Here is a 26,328-nt window from a genome sequence, read left to right as displayed (position 1 = left end):
GAGCTGATCCTTCAGTATACCTACATTCACCCAGGAGGAGGAATGCAAGAACTCATGTATTCTCTATCATTCCTGAAAGGCTCATGTGATAAATGTAAGTTAGTCATCATGTACGTGTGCAAGAGTGGCTGTATATAGACTGTGTTGTACATTGCCATCGTCAAAGCACAGATCTGTCAAAAAACTGGACGGATGTTACATACCTGTGTTATGGGCAACCAGATCCTCAGCTGATATTAATCAGCATACTGCCATTGAAGTCAATAGAGTTACACCAATTTACAGCACCTGAGGAGCTGGGCCTATATTTTTAATACTACACTGTACCTAAATCATGATTCAAGATCCCTAATATCATCAGCTGGTCAAAGAGAAAAAGGCAAGTATCTTATGCAGCCAAACCTGTTTTATTTCAATTTTCATTAGCATCAAAAGTCGATAAATAAGGAATAGGCATGCTGTTTATAAATCTAATGCTTCCCTATTATTGCTATAATGAATCCAGTTAGATGGGATATGGCAGATCTATGCCACACATCAGAAATGTGATTTTATCTTGAAAATGAGACATTTGTATTATAGTGTAATGATCCATATTGTGTTGCGCAGATGGCATTTGGCCTTTGGCCTTGTGTTTAACAATGCAATGAGGAGGACTCCTTAAAAGCTGTGCATCAATAGAAGGATTCTGAGTCAATGGCAGCACAGAAAAATTAAATGTGAGCCTTATACAGATGATGAAACTTATCATAGAATATCAGGGTTGGAAGGGACCTCATCTAGTCCAACCCCCTGCTCAAAGCAAGACCAATCCCCAACTTTTGCCCCAGATCCCTCAATGGCACCCCTCAAGAATTGAGCTTATAACCTAGGTTTCGCAGGCCAATGCTCAAACCACTGAGCTATTGCTCCCCTCTCTTTAGTGACCCCCTGTGTGTGTATCCAGTCTCAGCACTTTTTTCCACATAGACCACTCACCATTATGTGCCCTCAGAAAAGTATTCACATCTCCACTCTGCAAAAGAACATTACTGCAAAGTCTGGGAAAGAAGTAGCACAGATTTTTCAAATCCTCACCAGGTAAAAAAAATACATTCTTGATATTGTCATTTGTTGAATCTTTCTTTCTTTCTTCTAATCTAATAAGAGAACTTCCCATGGCATCAGGGCATATTTGCAATGAATGGCTTTTGTGCTTATCAAACATTTCACAGCTTGCTTTGGCATTCAGTCACCTGCAAAAGCCATTATCCCTTAAATAATTCACATTCCATTGTGCCTTATTGCTTAAGCTGCAAAGGTCATGCCAGATATTTAGAGATGGTCTTTACATAAAACTCACATATTTTAATATAAATACAGTTGAACCTTCTCCTGGAGTCAAGTTTGTTCAAGAAAACTTCGATAGGCAGGAAATTTACTCTGTCTGGTGTGAACAGTTTTCCTCCTGATTTGTGTCTGAACCATGAGAAAGAACATCTTTGGTGCAGTCTTCATTTTTGGAGGGACATATACAGACAGTTAAATCATTTTTATCTTCTAGATGTTCCTGTGATTTGTAATTTACCATTTGCATTTACAATTAGGGGGCAGAGCAGATGGCAAAGGCTCAGCTTGATATAACATGTCCATAAAATAATGGAAGCTGTCAATGATCTGTCTCTCCAGCAGGAGTTTATTTCACTTCCAATAGTATTTTTCCTTCGCTGGAACGTATTGTGAGAAACTGTGACTTCAAAGAGAACAATAACTGTCTTGTTACCTAGGGAAATTCAAGTCTCATCGAGTTCACAAGATGAGGGTTTAGCTATCCTAGAAATCGAAAAAAATTCCTAAATATATCCTTGAATTATAACTGTGGTCTAGGGAAGGTGGTGGGGCTTGCTGCTCCATTCCAGCCAGGGGTAGCTCTACCAATTTTGCCGCCCCAAGCAGTCGCCGCCGAATTGCTGCAGCCGCAACAGTGGTGGAGCTGCGGCACAAAAACCGCCGCGGCGGGAAGAGCAGCGGAGCTGCCGTTGAGTTGCCGCCGCGGGACACGGACGGCCGCCCCATTCTGAATGCTGCCCCAACCACCTGCTTGGAAAGCTGGTGCCTGGAGCCGGCCCTGATTCCAGCCCAGTCAGCCTTAGTCAGGACACTGAGATCAGGATCCAAACGAGAGATGTGGGGATGTAGATCAGGTATTCTACCTTGGGCCCCATCTAGCTAGACTCTAGTTAATAACTGCTGCTCCCTTATTGTGTATTGATTTGCAAGGATCTCATTTTTCAGTGTATAAAAGGGTGAGTCATAATATAGACGCAGCTCTGCTGAGAGCATAACAAAGAGTGTTTTGCAGTGCAGCACAGCTGATAAGTATCAGTGCTATTATCTGGGCATTGTCAGCTCGATACTGCCGTGAATCACAAGTCTCATTATAGTGCATTCTAATGATGTTTTTGGCAGGGTTTTTATTTTTAAAATTTTCTTATGTTTGCTTTGTTCCTATTATCATAAAAAAGGGAAATTACAATACTAAAAAGAATTTGGTCTCAACAATCAGGGAGACAAGGGTGAGGAAGTTGCTTTTAAATATATGATTTTAACCATGATGGTGTTCCTTTAGGTAGGGCCCGTAAGCCCCAGTCTTGCAAGGAATTATGTACATGCTTAATTTTAGGCACATAAGCAGTCCCTTTGAATTTAGTGGACTATCATAGCATGTGTAAGTCTTAGCAATGCCAAGTAGGGTTGCCAACTTTCTAATCGCACAAAACCGAAAGTCACTGCCCCACCCCTACTCTGAGACCCCGCCCCTGCTCTGCCCCTTCTAAGATGCCCTGCCTCCACTCATTCCATACCCCCTCTCACCGTCGCTTGCTCTCCCCCACCCTCAGTCACTTTCACTGTGCTGGGTCAGGGGATTGGGGTGCAGAAGTGGGTGAGGGCTCTGGCTGGGGGTGTGGACTCTGGGATGGGGCCAGGGATGAGGGGTTTGGAGTGCAGGAGGGGCTCAGGGCTGGGGCAGGGGGTTGGGGTTCAGGAGAGGGTGAGGGGTGCAGGCTCCAGGATGGGGCTCAGGGCTGGGCAGGGGTGTGGGCTCTGGGAGGGTGTTAGGGTGCAGGGCGGGTGCAGAGCTGGGGCAGGGGGTTGGGGTGTGGGCTCTGGGAGGGAGTTAGGGTGTGGGAGGGGTCTGACCTGGGACAGGGGGTTGGGGTGTGGGCTCTGGGAGGGAGTTAGGGTGTGGGAGGGGTCTGACCTGGGACAGGGGGTGGGGTCCGGGCTCTGGGAGGGAGTTAGGGTGCAGGAGGGCGTTCCAACCTGGGAGAGGTGGTTGGAGTGCAGGAGGGGGATTGGAGTGTGGGGGCGGGCCGGGTGGCACTTACCTCAGGCAACTCATGGTCGGCTGCGCAGTGGGGCTAAGGCAGGCTCCCTGCCTGCCCTGGTTCTGTACAGCTCCCGGAATCAGCCAGCAAGTTCCTGCGGCCCCTAGGTGGAGGGGCCAGGGGGCCCTGTGCACTGCCTGTGCCCACAAGCACCGTTCCTACAGCTCCCATGGACTGCGGTTGCAGGCCAATAGGAGCTGTGGAGCCAGCGCTGGGGGTGCAGGCAGCATGTAGAGCTTCCCTGATCGCCCCTCTGTCTAGGGGCTGCAGTGACATGCCACCCACTTCTGGGAGCTGCACGGAACCAGGGCACACAGGGAACCTGCCTTAGCCCCACTGTGCCACTGACCAGACTTTTAATGGCCCGGTCAGTGACACTGACGGGAGCCGCCAGGAACCCTTTTCAACCAGGCATTCCGGTCAAAAACTGGACGCCTGCCAACCCTAGTGCCAAGGCCTAAGGCTCTTACTTAAATGTACACTGCTGAGATCACTAAAAGTCACTCTCTTACTCACGTTAGGAGTTACCCTCCTAGGCTTTGCAATGAATCTTGGAATGAATCTTTCAATGAACTCAACAGAGGCAGATCCCGGTGCCTTCATGGAGCTCGTTGTAGAGTATTAAAAGTGAAAGAGATTTAAATATCTGACAGTCTTCAACACTTATATTGTTTGTTTGCTTTCCACATTTCCCAACCATGTGGCCAACCGCATTAGCCAGGATACCAGTGCTCAGATACTATAGAGATAAGCAGGGCATAAATGTCTAGCTAGGTCAGATTCACTTTCTGTTTATAGTCACTTTCATTTCCTGGCACTAGTGCCACATTGCACTGCAAGACAATGTTTAAATCCACTCTACAGTGATTTGCACTGAAATTTTAAAAAGAGAGCGAAATTGTGAGAACATTTTTGTTTAGCTCAGGGTTTGTAAATCGTCATCCTTTTTTATTTTATTGTGTTCTAATTTTTACAGAAGCTACATTTTGGACCTAAATTCCTCACCAAATCCAAGACCTGTAGGATCCAAGCCACGATTCTATCTTTAATACACACTGTAATGCTTGTTCAGAGGCCTGAGAACAGAGGAGGATCTTATACACTGGGTGTGCATAGAAATGGTCCCAAACCAAAAACCCTGGATCCAACCACCCCAAATTTGGGGAAGGGGTATAGCAGTGGATACACAGCCTCTGCACACCTGTGACCTGTGAGGGCCTTTCTACCTCCCTAGAGCAGGAGGCTCCCCAATGCTCCATGTGTTGGGATGACTCTGCACTGCTCGTAGCTCAAGGCTGATGCTGACATGACCTATGGAGATGAAAGGCGCCCAAAGGGGCAGAAGCAGGGATGCAGCATGAGACAATTTACAATGATCTCTCTGTGTGTTTAACGCCTACCTATTTGGCCATATGTTCTTTTGGCCAAATTGCTTTTTAGATAGTGCTTTAACCTGGCCTCTTTTTCTATGTTTACAGTAGAGGGGTCGTCATGGAGAAATGTGATCTTTCATTTGTTTTGCAAATATTTTTTATTGCCCCAGTCTATATTGTCCCATCTGTCAGTGCATGACCATTTGAAGTCTCTTGTGATCTTGCTCTCCCAACGGATCAGACTGTACCTTCAATGTAATTGCCATCTGTAAATGAGAGAGAGAGAGAGAGAGAGAGAGAGAGAGAGAGACCAGGAAGATGTGACTGTTTCATTTGTGTCTAGCACCCCACTATGTTTGAGTATACATACATTGCAATGCTAACTGATTACCAGTAATGGCAATAAAGATAATTCCTCTCCCTTCCCATTCTACACAAGTGTGGTGCTGATATCTCATTGTTTATTACAGGAACAGGAACAGTCAGGGTTGGCGTGAGTGAAGAGGTCCCGGTCTCCCAAATATCTTCCTCTTACGAAAAACAGGTCTTGTCAAACAAACTGGATTTCATTCTTTTATGAAATTGCAAGTGGGTTGATCAAGGTAACTGCGTAGCTGTAATATACTTACGCACGGATCCACAAAGGGACTCAGATGTTGCAATGCTAAGTGCAATGCTGAAAAATCACAGACTCATAGTGTGATCCACAAAGTTGAGTTCAGTGCCAAGGCTCCTATACAACGAATAGGGAAAGGTGGGTGCCTTATAACGCAGGCCACAAAAGCCAACATGCTGGGTGCGGAGACACCTAAGGTAGCCAATGGGAAATGTCGAGAAGAGGGGTGTGTGCTAAGTCCCATTCCTCTCACTGAGCTAGGCAGCTATGTCTGGGCTGCAGGGAAGTATCAGCTGTGCTTGTGACCCATGAATGGGAACGCACTGCCTGCTGTGTGGTGGCTTATGTGCTTGGTCCACTTCTCTTGGGAAGAAGTTAGGCACCTGCCTCACTCCACACAAAACAGCCAAAGGAGGCAGCAGAATTTTTAGTCCACTGGTTAGGGCACTTGCCTGGGACACGGGAGATCCAGGTTCAATTCCCCCTGACCCTCCCTCTGTCCACCAGGGAGAAAGGATTTGAACAGGGGTTGTCTACCTCTCAGGAGTGGGCAGGGCTCCAGTCACTGGGCTATGGCACATTCTGACGTTGGGGTTCCCTCACTCTCTCCTTTTGGACCTGTTCCACTGTGGCTAAATAATGAAAGAATAACTGGAGCCAGGGGACTGGAGCCAGGGTCTCCCACCTCCCATGTGGGTGCCCTAGCCACTGGACTTCAAAGTCAGTCTCACTATCTTGTCCTTTCTCTCTCTGGCCCAATGGTTACTTAAGAATTTATCCACAATGGAACAGTCATTTGGGTCAGAGAGAAAGAAAGAGAGACTGCACCTTACAATATCAAAAAATTGAATGGCCTTTGTCATGCAGGAGGTCAGACTTAATGATCTAATGGTCCTTTCTGGTCTTCAAATCTATTAGTCTATTAATGTCATTTTTAAAATTTTAAAATCTTTTCTAATATTAATATTCTTAAAATATTTTTCTCAAAAACATTTTCTTAAAAATAAACCTCTTGTTTCATTTTTAACAAATATTTCTTCTATCTCCTGTGTGTTTTCAGGGCTGGGTTGATCTTCTCTCAGATCTCAGCTGGATGTGATTTTTTTCTGATGATTCTGAAGCTGAGCTGAGTTTAGAGAAGTTGAAATGGCCCAGACACACGTAGGCCCTGGTACAGCGAAGACTTACATACCTGAGTGACATTTGGCACATGCAGAACCTAAGGGGCCCCACTGAACTAAATGAGGCAACTCTTATGCATAAGTGTTTTTAGGATCAAGGTTTTAGAAAGGCATTAGCTCACTCGGGTGCAGGGGACCCACACAAGGACTTGCACACAGGGGTGCTGGAACAATTTTTATAGTGGGCGAGCTGAGAACCATTGACCCAAACTGTTAATCCTGTCTATGATGGAAACCACTTCAAGCCAGGGGGTGTGGCAGCACTCTCCCCACCCCCCTACCCCGCCCGTTCCAGCACCTATGACCGCACAGGGTGAATTTCAGCTTAGGGCGCTGACTATAGCAGAGTGGCAACATTTGCCCCTACATGTGTCTCAAAATTCCTTAACTTTTTTTAGTGTCTTCTGCCCTCTAGTGGTAATATCTATCAGCCTTTCTTGTATCTCCTAGGAATGAAAATCCATTGGAACATCAAAGGAGAATGGCTATTAATTATTATTATTAGTAGTGATGAAGTATCACTTAGGACCAGGATTCTGTTGTGCTAGACAGTGTATAAACAGAGAACAAAAAGCCTACACAAAAAGCTATCACACAGGGTTGCCAATTTTGGTTGGACGTATTCCTGGAGGTTTCATCACACGACATAATCTTTAATTAAAGGTTTCAGAGTAGGCTGTAGCCCACGAAAGCTTATGCTCTAATAAAATTTGTTAGTCTCTAAGGTGCCACAAGTCCTCCTGTTCTTTTTTTTTAATTAAAGATTAGTCTTTAATTCCTGGAGACTCCAGGACAATCCTGGGGGGTAGTAACCCTAATATCATAAGATTCCCATGGCTCTGGTGTGTCAACAGAGATTAAATCTGGCTGGGGAGCCTGCCAAGAGGAGACTAAGTATAAGATGCAACTTGCAGGAGGCACCACAGTGGCATAGCCAAGTAAAAATATTTTGGTTTTTCAGGTGTTTTGTTTTGTTTTTTTTTATCCATATTTTCCATGGAAAGCAGACACTCATCATGAAAAAAAATCTGTTTAGGCAAAAAAACAATTTGCCATTGAAAAACAGCTTTGATAGAGCATTGCCGACCACCCTCAGAGACAGATAATGAGAGTGACAGTGGAGTAAGCTTCCAATAAGTGCTGGTGGCATGGAAACAGATTTCAAAATGTATGCAGCTCAATGAAAATGGATTATAATCACAAAGAATAAAAATACCTTAAGTATGGATATTTTCTTACTGGAAAGCAGATGTGAAACAAATTTTGCACTCACACCTGTTCAACTCCACTGAGTCACTAAGGCTCTATGTGGGTAACTGAGGTCAGAGTCTAGCCCATCACTCCTGTTTACATTGGACTTGTTTAACTTAGTGATTCATAAAAGGTGAAATGTGCCAGACAGTAGCTTAAAGCCACGTTCAAGCTTAAAGAATGTTCAATCTCCACAGGATCCAGCAGGGAGCACTGTAAATCCAACTAAAGATCCATCCGATGAAGTGAGCTGTAGCTCAGGAAAGCTTATGCTCAAATAAATTGGCTAGTCTCTAAGGTGCCACAAGTACTCCTTTTCTTTTTGCGAATACAGACTAACACGGCTGTTACTCTGAAACCTGATTGCTGTAGTTATGTGTTGGTGGTCATCAAAACAAATAGGAAAGAAATCTGAATACAGTTAAAAGTTTGTAACAGAAATATTTCAGTGTACTAGCATTTAACCTTTAGGGATAAACCTTGTAAGGAGTTGTATTCCAGTGTTTATAATGGCTTTGTGAGGCTGATGTTGCTGCTCTCTAAAAAGACCTGATCCAAAGCCCACTGAAATTAATGGAAGGACTCCCATTCACTTGACTGGGCTTTGGATCAGGCTATAGGTCCTTTCAAAAAATAGACTAGAAGTGATTACTAAATGAAAATTTTGCTTTGTAGCTCAGGGCAGCATATGGTTTTGCCGACACAAATTACACCACATATCAAATAGCCAAATGCAGGCAGAGCCCCAGCTGTGTAGCGCAGAAAAAATATTGCTACAAAATAAAAAAGATGATGGAATTATCTGATTTGAAACAAAGGCTATACAACCCTTTTATACTCAATAATTAAGGGTGGGAGGAGGAACAAGGGATTCAGGGTTACTTATGGTGTCCCTGGTTTATGGTTGTCACTATAAAGGTGCCATTCAGGAAGAAGGGTCTAGATTCACGCTAATTACAGCACACATGACTTTGTGTTGTAATTCAGGATCCTGCATGTCTGAGATATCATCTTGTTCCAGAATGTGTGCCCAAGTGAGTCACATGCCCAAGACATTTGAGTAGGTTAGCTAAGCAAAGGCTATTTCACTTCATTAGGGGTTTTTGCATCCTTTCCCTGTGATTACATGCATCACTAAGGTTTTGGTTTGTTTCTTTGCAGTCTCAGACTTGATAGCTACCCTCTGGTCTCTGGGCATAAGCAGTCAACACACCTTTGACAGGAGAGACACACCATACCCACATGGAACTTCCTGCTCTGCTAAGGCTGCCATATTGGTTTGTTAGATTTTTCAGTGCTAGATAACAGGAACATTAGCACTGAGGGCAGGTAAAGGTCAGTAATATGTCATTGAACACTTGGCCACAGATAATATACAGTAGATTTTAGTTTATCTTTGGATTTATTTTGATTTCTCAAGAGGCTTCCCTTCAGCTGGATTGTCACAGGTATTTCTTCTACACAGCTCAGTGAGGCAGCTCCTTTCCACAGCTCAGTGAGGTTTCCAGAAGTAGAGTCCAGGAAGCAGTGCAAAATGTAAGCAGAATTATTCTTTTTGGGCAAATCTGTCTACTCTGTGCCACCCAAAAACAGTATTAGTTCTAGGGTGATTAAGGATATTCCTAGTGTGCAAAGGATAGTACTGCTGAGGAGTGGGAAGTGTGGCTTGAGGGCAGTGACAGGAGAAATATATGTTGGACTTCAATAACGGTCATTCATTTAAAAATGAAGAGAAAACTTACGTGTACCTCTGTGCAGTTGCACTGGGGAGGGGGGTAGGAGAAGCCCAGTTTAGCGCTGATGGCAGTGTTGTGAAACAAGAAGGGGCATGGCTGGGTGAGGCAGGGGAGTGGCCAAGTCTCCAGCAATACGCTGAACAGCACTATGATGGCTGCACTGGGGTGTCGGGAGGGGAGTGGGGGACATAGATTACATTGTCTTAAGAGATGTAGCAAGGGTTGCCTCTCCCCACACTCCCTTTAGACCCCAATACAGTAAGGTACTTAAAGCATGATCCTAACTTTATATATGTGAATTATCCCGTCACTGAATGAATTGACTTCATGGGACTATGCACATGCTTAAAGTTAGGCACACGATTAACATATCTTCCTTTATTTTAGTTATAAGCTGGGGACGCATCAATTAGAAGTAACGGAGGAGGAGAAGGACCTTGGAGTATTGGTTGATCATAGGATGACTATGAGCCGCCAATGTGATATGGCCTTGAAAAAAGCTAATGCGGTCTTGGGATGCATCAGGCGAGGTATTTCCAGTAGAGATAAGGAGGTCTTAGTACCTTATACAAGGCACTGGTGAGACCTCACCTGGAATACTGTGTGCAGTTCTGGTCTCCCATGTTTAAGAAGGATGAATTCAAACTGGAACAGGTACAGAGAAGGGCTACTAGGATGATTCGAGGAATAGAAGTCTTTAAACCACGATTTGAGGACTTCAATAGCTCAGACATAGGTGAGAGGTTTTTCGCAGGAGTGGTGGGTGAAATTCTGTGGCCTGCGTTGTGCAGGAGGTCAGACTAGATGATCATAATGGTCCCTTCTGACCTAAATATCTATGAATCTTCCTGAATTGGGGGTTAGCGTCTCTAACCTTAGATAGCATAGGGATCCAACTACATCTGCCTGCGTGGCACACTTTCACTGCAACACATGTGTGACTCTTACAAAGCATATTTTAATCTTAACATAATTCTCCTTTCTTCCCTTACCATTAGTGTATTGCACTCAATACAATCTCTTTTTAGTCTTGAAGAAACAACAGTGTTTCCACTTCTGAGGTTATTTGTTTGAGTGATGAGGGTGGGTGGGTTGGGAAATCTCATCACTGAACCAACCAAGCACTTCTAAACTGGCACTGGTTACACTTTTTACAGAAAAAAACAAACACCCTTATGTATACCTTATGCAATCCCCAATGAGGAGTTACATGTCCATTCAATGTAGGCCCTATATTTTATTGTTTACATGAAAAAGGGATGGAATCTGAACAACAGGAGAGACCTGAACGCAAGATGAATTTGAGAGCATCACTTTGGATGAAATTGCAGGGGCATGGTAGCAGTAGTCAACGCTGAAGAAGAGAAAATTAAAGTAGTCAGGATTCAATATGACAAGGGCCTGGATGAGAGTTTTGGCAGTCTGGAGCAGACAGAAAACAGGACATGTTATAAAGGAAGAAGTAGCAATATTTGGGTGTAGCTTTGATGTAAGGATCCATAAAGAGAGATCATTCAAAAATATGGGCATGACACGTGACATATGGTATCAAATGTATATTCGTTAAGAAATTTTCAATTTATCGCTTACCCATCTTACACTTCTTGCCGTTGTTTGTATCTCAGTTGACTTAGCTAAGAATTCTTATAAGTTTATACATTTTATTAACCAAAATAATATTTATGGTAACATTAGAAATTACAGCATGAAAAATAAAGTTGGTTAGATAATAGTGTTCATAATTTCTAAACAAATGATTCTGACATAGAATACTAAAACTTTATAAAAAAATCTATGTCAAAGCAATAAACCAATATATTTTCACGATAAATCTTAACACAGTGGTAAATATATTGTATGTTTTCTGGATAGGTATTTTCAATACCAGTATAGAACAATAGATCTTAAAACAAATGCTTCATTAATTTGCCAGTCAAACTTGATATGCCAATTATAAGCTTTATGTGTTAATTAAATGGCGGGACTGTCCATCAATTCAACCCAATACAATTTCAAATTTAGGAATTTATTTAATAATTAAATAATTAAAAGTATCAATTTAGTTCAAAAGTACCTTCTAGGTAACAATAATTCATAGCCATGCCTTGTCATTTATACACTAACAAATATGCCACATACTAAGCATCAAATATGCAGATAATGACAGAGCTATTTTTAAGAACAAATTACATACATTATGGGAAGCAAACTTAATAACTTTATTAACTGAGCCACTTCTTTCATTCAGGTTTCATTGAAATTGGTATGAACAGCTATATTTCTTTCCAGAGTTTGCCAGTGGAGTCTTTTAAAAAAGACTTTAGGAAAAAGAGTGATACTTTATAAGCTGTTTGGTGTTACCATGTCACAAGTCTTTGCAGATTCTAAAAATTCTGGGGCGAGATGCCAACTTAATTTTCCTGGCCATATATTCCAATAAATCATTTAATTAATGTCAGTCAATATACAGGCACTTGGCATAATGCTGACTGTAATAGCAGGTAAGCTATAGTTAAAACAAGCAGATTTCCTTGTTAATAATTTCTCACTTCCATTCTAAAGACAGTTTTTGCCCCTAATTTGCATTTTTGCTATCTCAAAATTGGGTGAGAAGTCACACATTTTAATTCAATAACAACACTTTTTAAGCCTTCAATACATTAGATGATTAACATAATAATATCAATTTTTGGTAGCTCATAATGCTATCAGTTTTTGGTAACTGACTTGTTTTCAGTGCTCAGACTCTGGGTGTAAGCAACATTATCAAGAATGAGGGAAGGGAGAAAAGCATGGGAGATAAAATGAGGATCTTAGTTTTAGCCATATTTAGTTGCAACTGCCAACAGGACATCCACAAGGAGATGTTAAAGATACAGCCTGATATGTGGGGACTGAAGGAGATCTGTTAGACTTAAGTAACCAGCTACAAGCTACAACATAACATGAATAATGAACGGTGAAGAGTTAAAGTCATCAGTTCATGAACAACTTACAGGTTGGAAACTAATACTTCAAACTAATTTGGGAAATAATTATGAATAATGACGATGTTAGAAGAAATGCAGGATCAGTTTGTGGCTGATTCACGGACCAAAAAATGGGCTGATTTTATACTAAATATTTTTTACATCAAACAGTTTGATCAGCACCACTAGAGAATACTTTTTGTAGTGCCTTTCAGTGAGATTTTAAATACTGCATCTCTTATGAAATCTCACTTTCTCACAGCCTAGGGCAGCCCTGAATCTTCTCATACTGCAAAAAGATTTGTGAACTCGTGAGGTGCACTTTACGCTGGGCAGTGCCTGCTAGGAAAGGGTTAAGTGCCTAGACTAGGGAGTGTAATTGGAACCATGGTTTGTTTAGCAGCCAGGGGAAAGGAACAGAGCAGCAAGGGAGTTGAGCCCAGCCTGGCAGCTCCTCTCTGGCTCAACAGGTTATTGCTGCTGTTAGTCACTGGAATCTAGGTGGGGCTCTCTCCTCCCTTACTGCCTTTCTGCTGATTAAAAAGCAGCTCTCGCTCTCTCACACACACACTCTCTCTTAAAACACCCCACCCTGCAGAATCCAGAAAGAGCTCTCAGGCTTGTGCATCCATTCTCTGCTGAAGGCCCTGACTGCTGCATGAGATGGCGATATGTACCCTTGCCTGCTGGAGATGCAGGTGGCTCCTGCCCCTTCTCCTGGGCTTAGCTATCATCTTGGGCATCATTGCATTGTCCGGCCGGGGCTGGCTGGAATCGGAGTCAGCGCCGTACCAGCACCAAGCGTCGTTATGGGAGAGCTGCACCCGGTGGGACACTTTCCCCAACTGGGTATGCCAGTCCCTCATGGATTACTGTAAGTGTTTGCAATGGGGTGTCAGAGTCCAGGCCACATGCCTGAGCTCACCCTACTCCAACCACCCCAGTTATCCCTGCCAATATTTGACAGCTGTAAATTGGTGCCTTCTTTATTAGCAAAATAACTGCCTCTACCAACGGCCATTAGCAAAACAACCCCTTTCCTCACTTAGGAAGGGTCCAATTGTTCCCCCTGTGTGGCTGGTTAATGGGGGGTTCAGGACAAGTTGGCGTTTGCAGGACTAGCATTAACAGCATTTCCTAGTTAATAGTTACACAGAAAACCAGGCCTTATCTGCCTCTGGTTGCTTTTGAACAGGCGTCCCTGTCAGTCCAACATTAAGCAACTGGATGAGGGACTCACAATGGAAGTAAATGAAAAAGAATAGCAGATGGAGTCTTTTAAAATCAAGTGAACAGATCTGGCTCTTTGCATGTCTTCTCTCCTTTATTGCTGGCTCTCCACCAGCACTATTTGTGACCTACATGAGGCTCCTTGAAGTCACCAACCTCTTTGCCCTCTGATGAGTGTGTTGATAAATGCTGGCCATTGCTAGCACAGCACACATGCCCAGCCTCTGGAGTGCCATACCTGGACAACATCTTAACTACCCTCCTCATAATACTCTGGAGGGAGTGAGGGAAACAGGAGTCCAACCGTTCTGGACTAAGGAAATTCTGCTGTTTTGGTGCCTCTCAACCTGTGATTTCAAATAGAGTGAAATGTGTTTTGAGTATGGAAAGAAAATGGTATTTAGTTGATACACATACATATATTATAGAGAAGGAAGTCACTATATGAAGCAGCTGAAAAATCTGAAACTAAATCAGGGGGATATTGTGTATATATTTTCGAAGTGGCTAAAAATGTTAGTAAATTATGTTCGGTTCAGCTGCCTCCTCTTAATACTCTCACCACATATTCTCAGGGTATGGTTTTTGCTGCCAAAGTACTTGCTGATTACATTTGTTGTTTTATCAAATGAAACATTTAGGGTCAAATACAGAGACACACCTTCAGAACTTCATTGAAATGCACTGGACTGGGGAAGCTTGGGAGGATAAGAAAAGGAAAATGCAATATATTTTTTCTCCCTAAAAGGCAGAGACTGTTCTTTGCACATATTGGTTCTTTTACAGCCTTCTTAGTGGGGGAGGAACAGATACAATGATTGTATCAAGATGATAAACATCCAAAATGATCTGGAAACTCAGAAACCTTGGATTATACTGGATTTAAAATGGGTATTAGGAGTGTGGAAACAGAGGATAAACCATTTGGGGTACTGTATCTGTTGTGTGGATGGATTAATGTTTGTGAGTAGTTTTCCATTATGGCACTTGCCCGCAAGCAAAATGCAGAACTCATTGTGAGAGCAACAGCATAATTTTTTACCCTGATGATGTCTGTAGGTTTTACTCTTATGTGGGAGGAATTTGGCTGCCCTCAGAAAGTAACTTCATGTTCCCAGACCCTTCCTACAAAGGGAAGAAAGGCTAAAAAAACAGGTGCCAGGTTTCAGAGTGGTAGCTGTGTTAGTCTATATCAGCAAAAAAACCCGAGGAGTACTTGTGGCACCTTAGAGACTAACAAATTTATTTGGGCATAAGCTTCTGATGAAGTGGGTTTTAGCCCACGAAAGCTCATGCCCAGATAAATTTGTTAGTCTCTAAGGTGCCACAAGTACTCCTCGTTTTTTTTTTGCTAACACAGCAGAGTTACTGCACTTAGGTTTCTCTCAATACATGCTGTAGATTTAGTACTATATGACTGTTTCATACTTCACCCCAGAAAACCAGGAGCTTTGGGAAAGGGCCACATTCTGCTGTTTTGCTAAAGAACTGTTGTTCCTATGGCTGTTATAAATGAAGAATAGCCTTAATTACTGACAGGTTATTTTAACCAACTCAACTTTGTCCCTTGAATAATCTTGATGAGGTTAATGTTGTACTGTCAAAATTATTCTGTTCAAATATTATCTACATCTAGGCAAAGGACATAACATGTCAGACCATGGTTTGATTTTCTTAACATGCCAATATGGAACATGTTATTTTATTTTTTAAAAATGCTAAGAATTTTAACTCAAAATAGGCATGCACAGGGCTGCCACAGTTAAAACAATTTATTAATCTAGACGCATAACTCTTTGTAATATCTAATTACTCCACCCTATTCTGTTCCCCTCCCAGTGATAAGAAAAGAAAGCTTCAAGGTGGATCCCCTCACTAATTTAAAGCTACATTGGAATCAGCTTCTTAATCAAGCATCTGCATGTCCATTGCATGTTGATTAGGGGAGATGAAACTGAACCATGCCCTCTAGTTGGGGGGGAAAAAATCTTCCTGTTGGAATGGTTCCTAAATTGAACTGCTTCTTAATACATGTCTGAAACCTGGGGCTCTGGTGTCCCACAACGGACAAAGGGTGGAAAGCCAAAAAGAACAGTGGGGGTCAGCTTGTAGCTGGAAAGAGGGTTTGTTTTGAGAACTGTTCTGGTTTCACCAGGAAGCTCCTGAGTGCCAGCATGTGCATGTTACCAATATACTACATGCAAAAGCTGGCGCATTGCACTGCATTTTGAATTGAGGTTATGTAGCCCAGAATGCTGCTGGATTAACAATCCTCCTTTTGTGTCTAGTCTGTGCTGGTCAGATATGCTGTATTTGATGTATTACTGGTAAGGGCTTATTTGCAAAGCAATTGTTTTTCTGCCTTTGTACCTTAAAAAGACACTTGTAGGTTTAGACCCAATATTTGTGGATGGGAATGTCCTCTTGATTCTAGATAAACATTTTTATTTTTTTAAGGTTCTTAGCTTCACAGTTATTTTAGATTTGAATTACCATCCTCTAACAGAAAGTATATATGGTCAAGTCCCTAACAGGGTACTTAATGCCCTGCTGGTTATGTTTTAATAATCCATTGGCATTTATGAAATTCACAATAATTGATTTTAAAAAGTACATACAATACATGGAAACATTAATTTGGATCTTTACCAGGAAAAAAAAAAGGCTAGAATCTTATGAGCATGGGCCAGGCTCCGTGAGTTATTTGTTAAGTCCATCTGGGGATGTGTAGCAGTAACAGTGTAGTTGGGAGACTGAGTGGACTTTGATTCAGCAGGCTCTCAGCCAAGTTTGTTGATAGATTTATCAGGCAGCTCAGATGAGTTAGGTAGGAATGTTAAAGATATATTCTCTCTTGACCTTACCCCTCTGTGCGTATTCCTATCAGCTTTGTGATACAAGAGTTGCTTTAGGGGAAGTTGAATGTAGTTTGCAGTGTGTGCTCAGCAAAAGTCAATGACAGTAAAAGAGACACTATCAAGGTTGCTGTGTCCAACCCACCCAAATCAAGTATTATAGCTTTATCTAAACTAGGAAGCATTATATAAGGTTCCTGCCAGGGTACCAGACTAAGCATCCCAGTGGAGATGAGTATTGCCGGACCAGTTAACTACCTGCTTTTCAGCATGTTCAACTACAGTACAATGGTTATACAGACTCTGGAAGCTGCCAGCATTTTGTCTACAATAGGACCCCCACCCAGTGTCAACCTGTTGTTGTACTAGTGGGCATTGTTTTGTACAATTTCCAGATGTAGCCATGGCTTATTCAAAACGTTCACCAGTAAAATAAAGGGTGCAATTAACAATCTTAGTTCCTCCAAAACAATCTCTGAATCCTGCATTTCTTGCACTCTGATGTGGACATATCCACCTTATTCTGTCATTATGTGTGCAAGAAAATTCCCTTTACCATGGACTCCTGCTCAGGATGAACCAGAAGAGAGCTTAGACCTCCTTATTTGGTCAACAAGATCACATTTCATACCTGCTGCTCTGTTGCTGAACCAAACAACCTGCAGCCATTTATGATAACAGAAAATAAATATAACATCACTATCAGCAGTTCCCAGTCTTCAGCCATTAGAACGGCAATTATTCACAACCTCACCAACTGATCATTGCAATGAAACTTATAAAATCAGAAGTTATAGATGGAAAAGTCCTGATACTTTAAATGATCTAGTCCATGTACCTGCTGCTGTAGGATTGCTCTCTACAGAATGTTCTCCTAGGGTTTTGGTTCAATCTAATTTTAAATGTCCGACGCAATAGAGTTTTCACCACTTCCCTTGGGAACACATTTCACTGTCAAAAAGATTTCCTGACATTCAGGCTAATTTCTCTTCCTTTTTAAACTTCATCCCATTTCTGGTAATGCCACCCTAAATAACTCCTCTCCCTCCTTGGTGCTTGCAGTCCTCTAATATCTGTAGACTTACGTTCTTCTCTAAATAATCACTTAGCTAAGATGTGGGTATATAGGTCTAACTCTTTTAATCTTTCCTTGTAATTATATCCTTTCAGCCCTGAATCATTTTAGTTGCTCTTCTGTGAACTCTGAAATATATTTCTGGTAATGAGATGTCTAGAATTAAAGGCAGTATTTCAGGTGAAGCTGGTGCAGAGTACATAGAAAAAGACTATTACTTCACTGCTGCATGATCTGATGCTTCTATATATGCAGCTCAAAATTGCATTGGTGGTTTTGCGACCATATCATAAGCACCTATTTGCCAGTGCTGAATCAGAAACTCTCTGGCTAAAAAGGGATTGAATACATCAATTTCTCCAGAACTGAAACATTAACAAATAAACACCTCTCACTTATGATTGCAAAACTAGCCTTACAAATGTGAACCAAATGGAAACTGGTGCAGTGTTTTCTCCCTCTGTCAGGAGGCATAGAGCTTCAAGTTGCCCAAGCAAAAACAGCGTGAAAATGATGAGACAATGGCTAACCCCAGAGAAAGGCTGTTGAGCAACTGAGATAGACAAAGGACCCCACAAACAAAGGCTGGGAGCTGGGGATCAGCTGAGGCCCACTCAACAGTCAGAAAGCTCTGGGATGGAAAGAGAGCAAAAATCTGTCATTTCTTTTAGCACACTCATGGACAGGGGGAGTCTTTCACGTTTGTCAGACAGCTGAGAGGCAGAAGCTGATCAGAAAGAAGGACCTCCATCTAGAGTCCAGGGATAATACTCTAAAGGAATCCTAGCACTCTCCCTCAGATCTGGAAGTCTCGTGTGTGTGTGTGTAAAAGTGGTGTTCACCAGGTGCTCTGTGGTGAACCTTCCTACCCCAATCTTTATATTGACCCTTAACACAGGTGTCCGGTACATTTTTCAAGCCCTATACTCCTTGGTATTGTCAAATGCTCTCATTTAGGGCATATCTATACTGGGGTTTTCTTGCATTTCTTTTGCCAAACATTTCCCACTGTTGCTTCCACCAGTGTTAGGAACAGTAGCAGTGTTAGTGTAAACAGGGCTGTAGGACTCACTGTTTCAAGCACGATGTTGTCTAATCCTGCTCAGAGCAGGTCCACAAGACACAATGGCAAAAAACACCAACAGCTATCTTCAGTCCTATCTATACTAATATGCCAACTCCTGCTGCCACTCGTGGTGCTGAAATGGTGGAAGCAATAATAGAAAATTTGTGGCCAAATTAGACAAGGCCACAGTATCATTTGTAAATTTCGTGACCATGACCATTTTACTCCCTCTTTATTTATGAAGACCAGGGCCGTCCTTAGGATTTATGGGGCCCTACGCAGTATTATTAAACTGGTGCCCCTATGCTCCACTGAAGGTGGTCCCCAGCTGGCACCGTTGACTCCAGTGTGTCGAGGGGGCTCAGCCAGGGCCGGCTCCAGGCACCAGCTTTCCAAGCGGGTGCTTGGGGTGGCATTTAGAAGGGGGAGGCCGTCTGTGTCCCGCAGCGGCAATTCGGTGGCCGCTCTGCTGCTCTTCCCGCTGCGGCGACAACTCGGCGGTGACTACTTGGGGCTGCAAAATTGGTAGAGCTGCCCCTGGGCACAGCCACCACCCCTGCCCGCGGTCCCCCAGAACCCCCGCCATTGCTGACACACACCGAGCTTCCTATGCAGCAGACGCTGTGGCAGTGGCTCAAGGCAGGCTTCGCGCTGTCACATGGGGGCTGCATCTTGCCAGAGCCTAGGGCCCTCCTGCAGCCCCTCGCCCCTCCTGGCTCACCATGAGCATTTTGACAGTAAGTACCAAGCAGTAATAACAACAATAATAATACAAGTGTGTGCGTGTGAGAGAGCCTGTGTGTGTGTGAGAGAGCCCGCGAGAAAGCCAGTGTGTGTGTGTGTGTAGGATTGTGTGTTGGGGGACTGTGTGACAGAGTATGAGACTGTGTGTGTGTGTGTGTGACAATCTGTATTGGGGGACTGTGACTCGTGAGAAGCAGAGTGTATGTGGGCATGAGAGCCAGTCTGTGTGTGAGAGAGACAGTGTGTGTGTGTGAGTGTTAGGGAAGTGTGAGCTCACTGTCACTTTAAGTCGTGTCGTCCGGTCCCCCCGTCCTCCCCCCACTGCTGACTCACGGGGAAGTTTAGCTCCTCCTGTCCTGGCCCCAGCCCGGCCCCCGCTGGAGACCCTCTGGCAGGCAGGGTCCAGGGAGGGACCTGAGCTGGGCTGCCGCACCGCCAGTGACCGGCCTCACTGCCCTGGGCTCCCCTTAAGGACAGCCCTGATGAAGACATTAAATAAAACTGGACTTGACACTAATCTTTGCAGTTTCGTCACTAGACATCTCCCAAAGCTAACTACATTGCTAGTTTATTATTACCAGAGCTGAGCAAATAATTCACAGCAAATGGATTCCAGGAGGAGCTTTCACAGCAGGCAGTTATACAAAAACTTCTTTTTACTTGTAAAGTAAGTGTATCTGATAAGGAGATCCCTGAGACTCAATAAATGTGAGACCCCTACAATGCCATTTTTTTAGAGAGTCAACTGTTCAGAGTCCATCCAAATTATAAGGTGTCTGAGTCCTTGGAATGTTTGTACTTGATATTCCAAACTCCCCTTGCTCAAGGAGTGTACAGATCTGGCTTTCTACTGAACTTTTATAATAGTTTTGTGAATTATTCTGTATGACAAATCCCAATAAATAGTTTAAATAGATGGTTTAATCCAGGAAGCATTTTTTCTTGAGCTGATTCCATGCTATGTTTAAGCATATTTAGACAGTAATGATCAGCAAATGAATCCTTTGGCTGTGGCAGCTTTGAACCTAATGGCCAGTACCAGCATTGGGAGCGTCAGCGAATGACATCCAGTATGAAAGAATTAGTACAGGTTTCAGACCAAAAATTCCAACCAAGCTGTTCCCGTCCTCCATTCCTAACCCTGCATCAGTTCCACATGGGAGGGAAGGGATAGGATATACTAGGGGTGGTTGAGGAGGAATGCAAATTGCTGATAGTGATGTTATATTTATTCATTTGCACAAACTCCCTTCTTTTGTCAGCAGCAATGTGGGTCCAGTTTGCAGGGCTGCTGTGGAGCTTCTCCACATTCTTTCTAGGCCTGGCTGACTGTCTTCAGGATTGGGCCATGCCCATGTGGAACCCTCATGTGTATTCTGCTATGCCCCTTAGTCCTATACGAGACAGGTTCAGGATTTGGGCCTACATGATTTCTTTGTTTTAATCTCCTGTGTAAATGCAGGCAACCAGTCTTTAGAGTAGGTGGACGCATGGTAGATGCATGACGACTGTCTACCTATAAAATTAAAACTCTTGAATTAGTACCTTTGGTCTCTTCAAAGTCAAAATAGTCAACTACTTGTCCTCGTGGTTAAGAAATGGCCTGTTGTTGCATGATGCTTGCCTATGCTTGTGTCTGCTGTTTGGAAAGAGAATGAGATTTGAATCTTCAGAAGCCAGCATTTATTTTAAAAAGGAAACTGTAGGTTGCTTTTCAGGAAGGGATGTTATTTTTCTGGTGCCCGGACATTGATGCCCATTGTTGCCATGAAGGGATTTCTTACTTAGCAGTGGCAAATGGAGGAGAACATTCTGGAATAAGGTTACTGGAATAAGGTTACTTTCTGAATGTCTTTTTGGTCCTCTTCTTCTGCCTCTGAGTGACTTGAAGTTATACTTGAGACATATCCTGGTCCCATGAACCTGTCCACTTTGAATGTATTCTCTTATCCCACATGGTACTCAAAATAATTAAAATTGGGAAGTTTGGGTAACTCCACCAGTCATTGGACTGCTCGCTTTCCTTCTCCCTACACATCTAAGCTGGTTCCAAGTCCTTTTGGTGCTGAGTCTACATTATCTTTAAGAGCCACCTATTCCCTTCTATTTCTACTGGTACAAACCATGTCCAAATCTTTGTAATCTCTCCCCTTAACTATTCCAAATCTACCCCATTCTGTTCTCCATTCTGTTCTGTTCTCACTTCACGCTCCAGTTCATGCAGAATAAAGCTGCCAAAATCCAATTCCTTGAATGTGACTTATTCCACTCCCTTTATGACTACCCATAACTTTCTGCATTGGTTGCCTTCACATCTCTCATTTCCTCTATGTGGGCATAGGCTCCCTTATCTTGTATACCAATCACCCTTTCCTTATTCAGATCTCACATTAATCCTAACTTCTTCTGCTAAGCCTTCCAGTGCTAGTCCTCCATTACAGCATTACTCATTTCTTCATCAATTAAAAAAGTAACTACAAATTCATGATGTCAAACAGCTTCTATCTCTTGGTCCCAGCAGAAAACTGCATTGCCCAGGTTGATATCCCTTCATTTGTTTGATTTTGTCCTCCCCACATCCTTCTTGTCTGTTTGCTCATGGACCATGAATGGAATTTTCAAAAGTGGGCTAACTCTCCTCCCACTAACTTCAGTGAGAGCTTTACCATTGATTTCAATGGGAGCAGAGCTAGGCCAATGCTGAGTGCTTTTGAAAATCCCAACCTTTGTCTTTTTTCTTGTGCTTGTAAAGCATTGTGCATACTTATGGCACATATAAATAGTGATAATAAATAATTACTCTCTGCTCAGACGTCTATGGTTCCCTAAAAGCCACACTTACATTTCTGATACTTCAAAGCAATATTGTATGCTTATAAGGGAGAGAATCTCCACAATGATAGAATTAAAGCAAACAAAAGACCTAAAGATGACACATACTTCCATGTACTGTTTTATATAACATGTTTCCCCCTTTCCTTTCAAGCCTGGGGAAGAGCAGCAGCTGCCACCTACCTCGTCGGCTTTGTGATCCTAGTCATCTGTTTCGCCCTAGCAGTCATTGCATTCTCTGTTGACATACTTCGTTTCAACTTTGTGCGAGGAATCGGTGGCTTGCTCTTTGTTGCTGGTAAGACTGATGATTGCTTCTTAAACTGATGTTTGTTCTAACTCTGATACCTGCTAGCTGGAGTAAAGCCTCCTTCTCTCTCCTCCTAAAAATATCCACCCCACACATATTTCTAATTGGGTTCATGATTCATTTTTATGAATGAGAAAAGCTTGTTTTACTTTTGAAGTGATACTTGGTTTGCATCCTCAGAGATTAGACATGTTGTAATGATCATTACAATGTCCAAGGATGCAAATCAAGTTTCACTTCAAAATTAAAACAGGATGTGGGTGTTGTGACATGATGGGGGAGACATAAAGCGAGCAGGTAAACTAGAATGCTTTGCTCTGAACTCTTTCTGATAGTTCTGTGGAAGTAACTAAACAGTGAAACAACAATCCCAGCAGCAATGTCTCTAACACACAAGTATGTTTTGCCCTGGAAACTGCTATGCAAATACTAAAGTAAAGGACTTTTAACTACAACTTTTGATTCTTTTAGTCCAGATTGTTCCACCTCTGCATCTATGCTTGGTTAAAGAAATTTGCATTCCTCTTATTAAGCATCATTGCCATTGTGTTAGTTTGAATTGTTCTCAAGCATAGGGTTAAGGACCCAATTCTTTAGTCACTTTGCACCCAAAACATCCTTTTGAAGTCAGTGAGAGATCTGTGTGTAGAATGGTTCCAGAATGAGGCCCTGATCCTGCCATAAGATCTGTGTGGGCAGACCCTCATACCTGCGCTGAGTCCCATTGAAGTCAATGGACCTCTGCAAGAATGCAAGGGTATACCTGCACTGATCTGATTGTAGGATTGCAGCTAAGTCCTTAAATATCTGAGAGGGGAGTGCACCTACCTGCCAATAAAGTCAGAGTAGGAAATGTGATGAGATTAATTGTCACTCATTTTCAATTTGTTTATTTTTACCTTCCTTTAGCAATATTCCAGATCATATGCCTGGTCATCTATCCAGTGAAGTTCACAGAAGACATCGAAATGAGGGGAGCTAATATGTTCAGCTGGGCATACGGCTTTGGTTGGGCCAGCACTATTATTCTAATAGGCTGTGCTTTCTTCTTCTGCTGTCTCCCCAACTGGGAGGATGAGGTGCTGGGTAACATCAAGCCAGCATATTAGTATTCTTCCCCAGAGAGGAGTTGAAAAGCACATTGTATACAATGAAAGAATAAATTAAAATATAAACACACTAAAAATTACAGCACCGGAACTTTGAAAATTGGATGTTACAGACTGAAAAAAAATCTTATTTTTCCAGAATGTTTTGAACTTGTGCTGACGCTGAGTTAGCAGAAAGGCTTGGCAACCTGAAGCAAATATTTTAGAAATTGTAGGTAAAAGATCAGAAGGTTTGTATTTTCATATTCATATCCGATATGGATTGATTTGGGTTAGTCAATCTGTTGCCTCTCTCTCTACATGCAAAAGTTCCTACTAATTAAGTCACTCTCTTCCACACATTTGTTTAGACATCCATATAAAGAATTTAGTACTTAAAGTACAGAGGGAGAGAAACAGAAGTGCATTCTGATTTTAACCAGAAACACTGCAGAGCCCTTTTATTCCCTTCCTGGTATTTTTGTTTTTATGTTTTATATGCAAATTTGTCAGTAGTGAAATAGAATTAAAAAAAAATCTTTCAAAGAAGGTTTCTTTTTCTTCCAACATAATTAGTCCCAAAAAAGAATTTTTGCTTTGCAAGTTCATTGCAATCTGAAGTCTCCTAAGAATTTCTTCTCCCCTCCGTATTATTGGACTGATATCCAATACTAAGTAGTAGAAATTGAAGCTAGAGAAATTAGAAACTTAAAACAAAATATTTTTCCACTGACTGTAGCAGTTAGATGGCATTAAAAAGCATAAAGTGAATATCTGTGTGTACAATATTAATGGTGTGTGCTGGTGTAACATTTATTAGCATTCGTTTGTGAAGACTGCAGTACTCATATGTGATGAAACCATAAGTGAATAACACAAATTGTTCCAAGAGTACCAATAAAACCTTCAGACCATCAAACACCATCATGTATTTTTATGCTACATTTTAGAGATATTAGTTTAGAAAATATTTTAGAGTTGTATTTTGTTTTTAAATAGGTACTATTTTTCACATCCCTTCACCTTTAAAACCAGGTTGCCTTAGCTATCAGACAGGCTTTGGAGGAAAATTTTAAAATACAGTTTTCAAAAGTGATTTAAAATAGATTTTCTGTATTTCAGAGTGTAGCAAATTTAAGGTCTCATATGGGGTGAACCACCAGGGATCCAAATGCACAGGTCTCTGTGTGAGTGTGCATATATTTACACACATTTCACTGGATAATCGGAAATCGCAGCTGAGTGGGATAACAAATGTGATTCTAGACTTGAAAGAAATACCTAAGAGATGTAGACATATTTGGAAGTAAGGACTTATCACCTTAATATCTCAATACCAATGACATCAGGCCTCTAAACTGTGGATCCCTCACTGATGCAGCAAATGTAATTTTTGATCTGTACTTTTTACTTTATCTTCGTTTGAGGAGAAAGAAGGAAACTTTTTTGTGGCAGGTTATTTTTTTTTAAGTGGTGCCTATTTGAAGCTGCTCAGAGGTTGCAAATCCTGAAAGTAGCTCTGGCACAGCTATATGACTGGGTAGGGTACAGGTGAAGTGGTGAAAAGCAAATGCACGTGGTCACATCCTTCCATTGTTTGTCAAGTGGTCTGGGGTTTATATCACATGGCTGAAGAAATAAAACAAGTTATTCCAAGTTATCATGACACCATACTGTAGGTGGTGTGTGTGTGCACACATGTATTTATACATAATGTAGAAAACACACACAAAAATATAACCTATAAGACATAACCAGAACACAGTAGAACTAAAATACATAAAAACTAAGTTTACTCAATGCCCAATCTATTTTGTATTATATTGTAGTTTTGTAATACACCTTTTGCTTTTGGTGAAAATGTATAATTGTACATGTTATAATCTCAGTCATGGCTAGCCAATCAACTAAATTTATGATTCTTGCTGGGAAGGGGCAAATTTTCCTCTCTTTCTGTACAGTACAACTGCTGGTGCGGATTGCCTTACAAATTCATCTGTACCACTAATATGATAATATATAGTTCTACATTGAGCACAAAGGACAACAAGGAATAGTGATGTTGTCTCGCAAATACCTTGCACAGCTAAAGATCTGAAGCAAAACAAGACCTGAAGGTGGATGTACGCACTTGGAGAGAGGTTGAGTAGAAGTGTGTTGCTCAGAATTACTGAAGTGTTTTGTATGTTTTTGTAATCATTGTCATACTTGACAAAAAAAGAAAGTTAAATATAAATGAAGTTGAGTTCCAGAAGTATTTTGAAAGGAAACAAAAGCAAAATGTTATGGCTTGTTATGTTCACTTCAGCTGTTCAGGAATAAGCAATTGCAAATATTTTAATAATAAACTACTTTCAATAAATGATGGCAATATATTTTGATAATTTCAAATATAGTGGTTTCACTTATTCTGTTTAAGGAGGTTATTCAAAAAATGTATACTTAGTAGTGGTAACTGTTTGGAGTAGTTTATGAGAAGGGGGCTCACTTAAAGCATGAATTTAAGGAATTCTTGACTTTTAACGTGAACATCAAAATGTATGAACTCTAAAGGCAAATAAATGAGGCAGAGCTATTATTTATATGAAAAGGCAAAAATGCACAATGTTCACGGAAATGAATTGCCCCTCTTAT

General features: G+C 41.9%; 1 protein-coding gene across 1 annotated transcript; it reads left to right on the top strand.

The window, feature by feature from the left end:
* Window positions 1-12,937: 12,937 nt before the first annotated feature.
* LOC311517638 (p53 apoptosis effector related to PMP-22-like) lies at window positions 12,938-26,085 on the top strand. The gene is made up of 3 exons (XM_084622653.1): window positions 12,938-13,368; window positions 22,451-22,594; window positions 23,516-26,085. The coding sequence occupies exons 1-3, from the start codon at window positions 13,158-13,160 to the stop codon at window positions 23,713-23,715; spliced, it is 555 nt and encodes a 184-aa protein (XP_084478779.1). The 5' UTR covers window positions 12,938-13,157; the 3' UTR covers window positions 23,716-26,085.
* Window positions 26,086-26,328: the final 243 nt, after the last annotated feature.

The sequence above is a fragment of the Lepidochelys olivacea genome (assembly GCF_965140295.1).
Source record: "Lepidochelys olivacea isolate rLepOli2 genome assembly, chromosome: 3".
In the NCBI taxonomy this organism is placed as follows: domain Eukaryota; kingdom Metazoa; phylum Chordata; order Testudines; family Cheloniidae; genus Lepidochelys; species Lepidochelys olivacea.
Note: the sequence above shows the minus strand (reverse complement) of the source record. Positions and strands in the feature narration are given on the sequence as shown.

Coding starts and splice junctions, on each gene's coding strand:
- LOC311517638 (XM_084622653.1), top strand. CDS start 13,158: ATGGCGATATGTACCCTTGCCTGCTGGAGATGCAGGTGGCTCCTGCCC. Junction 13,369..22,450: donor CCAGTCCCTCATGGATTACT/GTAAGTGTTTGC, acceptor TTTCCTTTCAAG/CCTGGGGAAGAGCAGCAGCT. Junction 22,595..23,515: donor TGGCTTGCTCTTTGTTGCTG/GTAAGACTGATG, acceptor ACCTTCCTTTAG/CAATATTCCAGATCATATGC.